The sequence below is a fragment of the Phaethon lepturus genome, unplaced genomic scaffold, assembly GCF_000687285.1.
Source record: "Phaethon lepturus isolate BGI_N335 unplaced genomic scaffold, ASM68728v1 Scaffold55914, whole genome shotgun sequence".
NCBI classification, from domain to species: domain Eukaryota; kingdom Metazoa; phylum Chordata; class Aves; order Phaethontiformes; family Phaethontidae; genus Phaethon; species Phaethon lepturus.
This window is the reverse complement of record NW_010533633.1, coordinates 1-9,313: the sequence shown is the minus strand read 5'-3', so window position 1 is coordinate 9,313 and position 9,313 is coordinate 1. Positions and strand designations below refer to the sequence as shown.

General features: G+C 37.6%; 1 protein-coding gene across 1 annotated transcript; it reads right to left on the bottom strand.

Annotated features, from left to right (window-relative positions):
• Positions 1-1,387: 1,387 nt before the first annotated feature.
• On the bottom strand, positions 1,388-8,432 carry STRAP (serine/threonine kinase receptor associated protein). Its single transcript, XM_010285232.1, has 9 exons — positions 8,296-8,432; positions 7,458-7,539; positions 7,123-7,195; positions 6,429-6,525; positions 4,838-4,975; positions 4,149-4,285; positions 3,258-3,407; positions 2,649-2,714; positions 1,388-2,311 (listed from the first exon to the last, which is right to left on the bottom strand). The coding sequence occupies exons 1-9, from the start codon at positions 8,418-8,420 to the stop codon at positions 2,250-2,252; spliced, it is 930 nt and encodes a 309-aa protein (XP_010283534.1). The 5' UTR covers positions 8,421-8,432; the 3' UTR covers positions 1,388-2,249.
• Positions 8,433-9,313: the final 881 nt, after the last annotated feature.

Here is a 9,313-nt window from a genome sequence, read left to right as displayed (position 1 = left end):
GGGCGAGCTCGGGCGGTCGGCCCTAGCCAACGGGGCACCGCGTTCCCCCGCCGCCATCGCGTTAGTGCCGAGCCCACCGCACCGGAGCTGTAGGTAAGGAGGCAATCAAGGCCTACCGCCGCCCCTGAGCCTCCGCCGGGTAAGAGACGGCTGCCGTTCTGTGACAGGCATTACTCGGATATTCCGTTCCCCCAGCAGTAACTAACACCAACTTGCCGTCTTGATGATGGCAAGTACAGGCAACTCCCGATTTCTGCGAGCTGAACCTTCATGTAGAAGCTGGTATCACACGTACACAATGGGCTCTATAAAACTTGCCAACCGTACAAAGCTTTCTAGTAAGACCTGCAAAATGAAAGTGTGGTAGGCAAACCCACAGACAACTTCATGGCCTTTACAGTTTTCCAGAGTTGTAATGACACAAATGACTTGCATGAAAAAAGTATTAAACATTGTTAATATTCTCATTTAGATAAAACATCTTGCAACTTTAGCCCTACTTGCCAAGAGCTAGCAAAGAAAGCACAAGCTCAGCAGCAAACTGTTGTAGCTCTGAAATCTGAGGCCACTGAAATTTCTCTACAAAACACTATGCAGCCCACGTGCCCTTAAATAGGGCACAGAGACCACAGTCTGCAGGAAGTTTCACGGTAAGGTGGGATGTGTGAGTTTCTTGTTTTAAACACATCCTTCAGCTTGTAAAATGAACAGCTGCTAGGCTGAAGTACAAGATTTGGAAACCTCATGAGCCTTAACAGATTTAATAAGTAGTGTGAAACCATTAGCTGTAAATCAGGGGGTTGCCAGTTACTTGTTTTTAGAGTAAAATTTGGGTAACTGCAAGAACTAAATTTTGGGATAGAGTCTGTGAAATAACATATCCCTAATATTACTATTGCACTACAAAACCCATGATTCATGGTACATTCTTTGTTTTCCTTACTTCCCTCCCCCTGCCCGCCACGAGCTGAAGCTGGAAGGGAGCTCTGTCAACCAGCTAAGCCCAAGCACCTGCTCAAGCAGGCTGAGCTACAGCAGGTTCCCCAAGGCCATGTCCAGTTGGGTTTTAAGTATCTTCAAGAACAGAGAGTTCACAACCTTGCCAGGGAACCTGCTCCAGTCTTTGATTGCCCTTCACAATGGAAAAGTATCTTCTTACGTTCAGACAGAATTGTCTCGTTTTCAAACATTAAGCTTCAATTTTCCAATATGATAGCATTACTATACTCGTGGGAAAAAATCCAAAAGAACAGTAAGGACAAGTGTGAATATGAAAAAACTAAAGAGGTGTATGAATAAATATACCTCTGTATAACTTTTCTCTTTTCCATACACAATGCATTATGTAAACCTTTCAGCATAACATTAAAGGAAGTGACAAGTAGAAGAACGGCAATATTTTCTTTAATGAAGAAAATACGATTTGTAACCTTGAAAGAGTTACGTTTTTTTATCCAGTCTGGAGGACTAAACCCAAGCTTTATACAGATTCATAGCCAACCTCTGAGATTTTCATGTACAACCAAATATTTCAGGCAGCATATTTAATTTAGGAGTTTTCACTATTTTTGATTTTCACGTTTACATTCAAACTTTAAAGAATAAAGACACAAAGCTTACAGACCAACTAACTTACCACCCTCTGTACTAACACTAAAACATTTTTATTGCTTTCCCTCCGTATAGTACAAAACCAAGATGACAGAAAGGATTATGTAAACTTGGTTGCTTTTCCATTCCATGAACCCAACACTCAACAATAAGATACGACTTGAGAGGCATTTTATTTAGACAACTGAAAACAGTTAAACATTCAGAAGCAGCGTACAATGAAACAAAACCCAAACCAAATACTTTTAGTACATAATCCCTTCTTTTCAACTAAAGCCAAATTTTCCAACTTTCAAGAAAAAAAAAAAGGGTAAAAGCCATTGTATCTCTTCTCTGTAACAAAGAAAACACACTACAATGAGTCTAACTGAAATTTGAGAGACTGGACCTTGGCTTGCGCACTTCTTTGAAAAGACAGTAGGCAGTTATGCTAAAAAGATAGCAAAACTCTACTACTTGTCTTTTTTTTTTGGATGCTCAGTTCTCTTACAAACAACACTTAGCCAGTTCCACCGCATTCTCATCAATTACTGCCCATCTTTGCCTTATGTAGAGCACGCACTCTGGAAGGCTGCTGTTCATCACTGTTCACTTGATTTAGTCTCGTATGTCCATATGCTGCATAACAGTTGCAATAATCAGGCCTTAACTTCAGGAGTTGAGCTATACACTGAATCCGAGTTTTCAGTGGCAAGATCTTCTGCAATTAAATAAAAAGGATATTATTTAACTTCACCTTAAATACATCAATGAAAGAAACGTTGCAGGGATCGCTTAAAGACCAGTTCAATCTGTTTTCCCATTTAACCTGATGCAGTTATTCAACGCCATCTGTTCAGTCTGCACAGCTCTAGTCACTAGTCTGACACTTATCACATGGTCCTTTTCAGGAAAATGCATTCAAAGATCTTTTGAGAAAAGTGAAAAATACCAGAAGGTACCTGGGCAAAACTACCTCTTCCGTACTAAAGACTGCTACTATCTTGACTGATCTTTTAACACTTAGCTGAGTTGACGCTGGCAGTTCAGTACATTACCTATTTCCTCCTCTGCAGTTCCTGGAAGGGTGGTCCTTGCTTTTGCTGCTTCTGCATTCTCCTCTTCTGTAGAGAGGAAGAAGAAAAAACAGTCAATACCTGCAGGTTCCTTTCTGCCCCCTTAATAAAAAAAAAAAAAATTTCCACTTAAGGTAGTGTTGAGGAGAAAGAGTTGGGTAAGCAATCCCGTTAATGGATACTCACTTGTAGTCTTCCAGGCATTGCTTCCCCCCCTACATTTACAGAACTGAAGTACAATATAAAATAAACCTATCATTCACACTTCTTTCTAGAGATTCTTATATCCTTAAGATTTGTAAAAGTGGTATTTCTTATTTCCCGCTCTGTAATATAAAAATACATCAGACTATTTGCTTAACTATCCAGAAAGTGTCTATATTCAATAAGCTTGCAGGTTTGAAGTTAATTGCTTAAGTGACAGCTACAAAAGTACATCCTTATATCTAATGGCCTTGAGTGGATATAGACCCTAAAAAGACAGTACAGTTACTGTATCAAATTCAGATGATGTTTACCACTTACAATAGATATTACTTGAAAAGTGCACATGAAGCAGTCAAGTTTCACCAAGAACAAGCGCATACTTACCAGGAACTACACACTTCCAAAGACCATAGGTTTTCCCTACTGTTGTCTGCCACAGCCTTAGTGTACCATCCTCAGAGCCACTTGCATATAACTCTCCATCAGGGCTAAACCTCACACAGTGAATTGGACCAAAGTGTCCTTTGTAAGATTCTATAAAAGAATATATCAAGACCATTCATTTCAAATTTCAATCAACAACTGAAATTAATTATTAAAAACTGATCAGAAGATGGAAAAAAAATACTGATGGAGGGCACTTTCTCTGCATCACTTCTGATGCAAAATGAAGTTTCTGTTGGTATCTTGGCAATCTCAAATTTAGGTCATATATTAATTTTCTTAACTGCAAGAAAACAGGTGCTTATTTATTTGTTAAAGACAGAACTACAAAGCAAGCCAGTAGCATGGAATACACAGACTCTGTTCCTTCAACCACTCACTCTACACACACAGAATTTTAAATGAGGACAGCATAAAGAGACAAACTTCGAAATACACTTCTACAATACATATGGCCAACATTAACAAGAACACAAACATATCACCTTTTTCACTTTTTTTATCTGCTTTTAGCAGATAGTTGCAACTCATTACACCTATCTAATTAACGCTATAGTATGACACTCAAGTTAACATACAGCTTGCTATTGCAGCAATACAGATGACAACTTTTTTTAAAAAAGGTGCAAAGTGCTGTTTAATGAAGGCTTTAATTAGTTCTAGAATTGGGTATACTGAAACAGGAAAAAATGCTTAACTGATAATATACCTTTTCATCCTCTTGCACAGCATGCTATGCTCAGGCCTTAGAGTAGTTTCATTTATTAGTCATTATTTCATTAATCTAATACCCATTTCAGTACTCATTTTTATTACAGAAGACAAACATACCTAATTCTTCTCCTGTATTATAGTCATATTTATAGAGTTTAAAATCTTCACCACCTGCAACCAAACATTCTTTCGCAGGGTGAAGTGATGCAGAATTGATTGTAGCAGGTGCTTCAAATGATTTAATCTGTTCTAGACTGAGAGGGAAAAGTTTGTTAATAAAGTTCATTAAATAAACCAAAAAAAAAGATCCTCAGAGTAAAGAAACTGTGATTCTACTGATCACAGCTACTTTCAAGAAAACAAAACACACTCACACAGTTTCTGAACCAAGTTTTAATACTTGCAAGTTGTACTCATCAACTCAGAAATGAGTTCAGAATAAGCAAAACAGAAGGCTCGCACATTCAGAACTACTTTCTAGAATATGTTTAAGTGTGTAACTTGCTTTCTTAAAACATCAGAGAGACGTATAAATAATTAGTTCTCTGAGAAGCACTGAACTGAACCCTTGCTGAAACTTATTTAACCACAATTACAATTAGTGTGAAATATGAAAATGGCACTACAGTCTAGCATCTTATACACAGTTAGGGCTCACAATTTTAGAAAAGGGAAGTTGTTTCACACTATCTCGCAAAGCAAAGATGTCCACTAATGCCAGTTCAGACAACATGGTGATTTTGGCCTCAGACAGTCAGCTCTTACCCACAAACAAGCCCTGTGAAAATTTTGTGTTTTGTACTCACGTTTCTGCACTATGAAAAGCAATAGTCTTCCCATAGGTTATCACAAGTATCTGTCCTTCTGGAACATACTCCATGCTGCTCACTGACATTGCAACGTTTAGTGCCTTCACTTCTGTCATGGTACTCCGGTCCCAGAGGCTTAAGAGGAAACAAAAAGGAAAAAAAACCCTGTAATTACTTCAGCAAATTAAACAATTTTCACTTCCCACCCATGGCAAGATTTGGACCAAAAAAGCCACCTAACAAAGAACCTGGTTTGATTTCACAGGTACTTCAATTTTCAGTGGCATCCTTATCTTAGGACTTTGCCTAGGTGAGAATGAAGACATGCTTACTTCAAAATATTGCTACTTTTGAAGCTTAATGCAACACCATTAAACAGTACACATACCATTTAACTACTCACGGACTCTGTTAGCGATTAAAAACCTTGTTATAAGCCTCCTGAGCAACAGAGCTTTCTAGAAGCAAAGTTTAAAGTTTCCATTCTGTCTTTTTACCTCACAAGGCAATGAGGTCCTAATGCCAATTTATACAAAGACCAAAGATTCATTTAAGATAATTTAAGTTATAAGTTTTCTGTCTAGGGGTGCAAGAGCTATCTAAACAGAAAAGAAATGAAATTGTTTTGCTATGACAGCTAAGAATCTTTGTTCATTAGCTGACTGCTGCATTTCCACTTCTACAATTCAGAGGAAAATAAACAAGATTATGCTCTTGCCTATCTTGAACACTAGGAAACTGAAAAGAACTGGAGCTAAAAGGGAGGCTACAGAGAAACTGCGCCAGCAACTTCACGCTCCCATCTTTCCTTCCACAAAGTAGAAAAGACCACTCTGTTTCTCTCTCCTTTGTGCCATAAATGTAAGAATGGTGAGACAGCTTAGGCATGAGATGACACTGGTCATATCAGCCAGAAAGCTGATGAAGCAGTAAGGCACATTGCCCATCTTTTCTGGACAGCTTGGTTTGAGGAAGGGTCTTTGTCAATTCACCTTCCCAGCAGCTAGGTTTGTCTAGGTTTCAAGGACATCTCCTACCAATTGGGCAGAAAGTAAACAAAACACTGAACTGTAGCTGGATGAGCCATCTTATAAAACCACTAAAGCCTACTTAGCTTATCGTCATGACAGAGAGAGGGCTATGTCTATCAACAGTGCACTGTTTCCACATATTCTTCCCAGTCTTTCATCCCAGTGGCTGGCTAGTCCATGCCTTGTCCATCTTTCAAGGCTGGATGGCAGAAGATAAGGCAGCAATACCTCAGCACAATATGTATCCACAAGACCTCATCTATAAATTCATCTTCTCTAGGATTCTGAAAGGCGCAAATTTATTCTGCTAAACTGTTCTCAAAGACCAACTCTTCTTATCAGGGAGGACATGTTTATGGGGTATATTAGAATTATTACAAAATTTATGTCTCTAACAGCAGAAGGAAACTGTATTAGGCATGCAATTATAATAATCTAAGATCAAATAACCTGTGCTACTTATATCCTTTATCAAAAAACATAACTGTCATCTCACATAGGTTATGACAATAAATAAAAGTGAGCTGCTTAGAAAACTGAAAGTTACTTTTTCTTACCGGACAGTTTTATCATCAGCTGAAAGAATTTGTTTGTCATCACTGCTCCATAAAGCCTTTTTAATGCCAGAAGTATGTCCACTGACGACATCAGGTTCTTAAAATAAAGCCAAATATTTTAATATAGGTAAGAAAATTACATAATGTCATGCAGCAGTTTGGCAGCTTTCTTAAGCTATACAGATTTCCATTTACTAGAAACTGTAAAATTACTTCAAGCACTTAAGACTTTATTTGTAGATCTTATTCCAGGAGCAGGGTAAATGTAAACTGAGTATCTGATTGCCTAAACTTAAAAAGCTTCACTGGTTTAACATCAGAATTCTCTAGCTTCATATCAATCATTAGTAGTTCAGCATCAACATGAATCTAAACACATTTAAATATGTGGAGTCTTTTTTCTTTCAAATGACTAAAATTTAATTAATTAAACCTATTCTTAGTGAGTCGGCATTGAACTGAAACATACTATCCTTGAAGTCCATTATAGATAAACTCTAATTCACTTATAAAAGCGTAAACTTAAAACATACAGATTATCTTAAAACATACATATAGCAAAAGGTTATAGACACCTCATTTGTAAAACAATCCTCAACTTTGTCTTTTGTGATTTGTAACAGAAAGTAGCTCTTACTTTCAGAACTTCTACTTAACTCCAGAAAATAAGAATCAGTTCTAAAAGCAAACTCACCTGCTTCTGGCTTGCTCAAGTCATAGATACGCAACAGTTTATCTTGTCCACCTGTTAACAGATAATTGCTATCCTGAAACAGAAGTTATAAAGGGTCAACTCTATTTTGAATCAAAATACCGGCCTTCATCCGTGAGTCTTAAAATAACAGTTCTTTCTTTCGGACAGATTCTAACACACTTAATAGGTTTAAACTACAGTCTTAAAAACTAGAAGTGGTATGCTAGATTACTTGCCTGTTAAGATACACACATAAAAAGTAGAAAAGCAACTAACAGCAAAACATACTCAAGAGCTTACTTCCCTGGTGAACAAGGTATAAAGGTTTTTCGTACCTGTGTAAAATCCACGCTTTTGACAATGTGTTTGTGAGCCAACGTGATTAGTTCATCACCTGACACAGCATCCCACACTTTGCTGTTGCAAGAGAAAACATTTATATTTTAGTAGCACCAGGACAAATCAACCTGGACAGTCAGATTAGTTTGTAAGCAATCTTTCCTGACACCACCAAACATTTTATCATAAATGCTACACTGTTACACAAGTTATAACCTAGGCAGTCAATGAGAATACTTTATATGTTTTTACTAAAGCTTTTTTTGTACTATCCCACCATTTTCCTTTATCCTCTTCTTCAGGACAATGCAGACTAACTAGCATTTTAGTTTTAAGACAGTCTTTTCTGCAACTTTATTAATAGAGATTGCCCTCTACTAACAGGTTTCAACTTGCTAAGTATTAATATATGCTGCAAAGAGCACAAACAACAACAACAAAAAACATCAAAGAAATAATTCACTAGAATTTTCACAAGATTTTTGTTGTGATAAAAAGAAGCTAACTGGTAGAAGCAAAATAAAAATCACTCTTTCAACTCTGTTATAACTACAGTGCCAGAGATTAGAGCTGCACAGAAACATTATTTGAGCAAACCGGTATGGTAATTAAGTATATTTGTCAAGAAGCAATCATAGTTGTTCATTGCAACAGAATTAACTGTAGCTGCTTTCAAGAACCTAAAAGTCTAAGTTTTAATTTGGCTAGCCATAAATAAGCTAACAATTACTAAAGAGAAACAAATGAATCAGTAATTTACTACAGCTATATGTCACCAAAGAGCACTATAGACTAAAATCAAAATACAGACTTCTAAGGGAGTTAATCACTTACGCTGTAAAATCTGCTGCTGCTGTAGCTGCTTTAGTGGCATCTGTGTTCAAAGTGGCACCCCAAACAGCACCTTTATGACCTAGAAATGTGCCAATCCAGTCTCCTGTATCGCCCTGACGCAGCATAGGCTTACCATCTTCACAAAAACAAAACCAATATTCAGGTAACATGATAAAAAAATGGAAGCTGCTTTAAAAAAAGATCCCCTTGCACCAGCATGATGAAATATCACATACTTTATGTAGCTATTCTTTGTAAAAGAGTTTAGCTTAAGAGCTTAGATATGCAGCTGTACTTGCTGTAAGCATCTAAAATTGTACAGACATTAAAATTTTGCTCCAAATGAGAAAAAAATTTTATTTAGGTTTGTGCTAAGGTAGAAGGGAGATAGAAAGGAGCACTTTGTTTAGGTTTCATTTTTACTCAAGTTTTCCTCAGGCAGAAGAGGCTTGGTTTTTTACTTTGGAACAACATTTTCAGACTAATAGTACTCAGAAAAAAGTCTTGTGTTTGAGAGCAGATATGTTTAAAACACATATAAAGATGTTGTAAAAGCGAAACAGAAATAGAAAGCCTTTCCTGTGATGATTTTTTCTGTGAGGCTATCAAAAAGTTGTTCGCATAAGAAGATGCACAGCTGAACTGAAGCGCTCCAAGGCAGAAAGGAAGGTCCGTTTAAACTTATGACTACATACAGAAGATTAACATATGCATGTATGAAGCACAAATACTATTCGCATAACGAGAAGAGAGTTCTTATGGGAAAGGAGGCGGACTCCATCATTCTATGCATGTCCAGCAAGGCAGCTGCCCTGGTTAAAGGGGAGCTCACTTTAAAAGCTACAGCCTATGGCCACAGACAGCAAAAAGAGGTAGTTTTAGAAATAAATCTTTTTGAAGCTCCTCCCTTACCCAGTTCGGATCCAAGCTGGGCGAATGCGGCCTTTGAAAGCCCCCCCCAGGCTAACCCGGTAATTAAACACCACGAAAATGGGCCGTCAGCTCCCCTTTTCGTTCG

What these genes read in the sequence shown, in the direction of transcription:
- STRAP (XM_010285232.1), bottom strand. Translation starts at nt 8,420, where the DNA reads ATGCTGCGTCAGGGCGATACAGGAGACTGGATTGGCACATTTCTAGGT. An exon ending in CTTGAGCAAGCCAGAAGCAG is followed by an intron (nt 6,526 to 7,122) that starts GTGAGTTTGCTT and finishes CTTTATTTTAAG; the next exon opens with AACCTGATGTCGTCAGTGGA. An exon ending in AACTGCAGAGGAGGAAATAG is followed by an intron (nt 2,312 to 2,648) that starts GTAATGTACTGA and finishes ATTTAATTGCAG; the next exon opens with AAGATCTTGCCACTGAAAAC.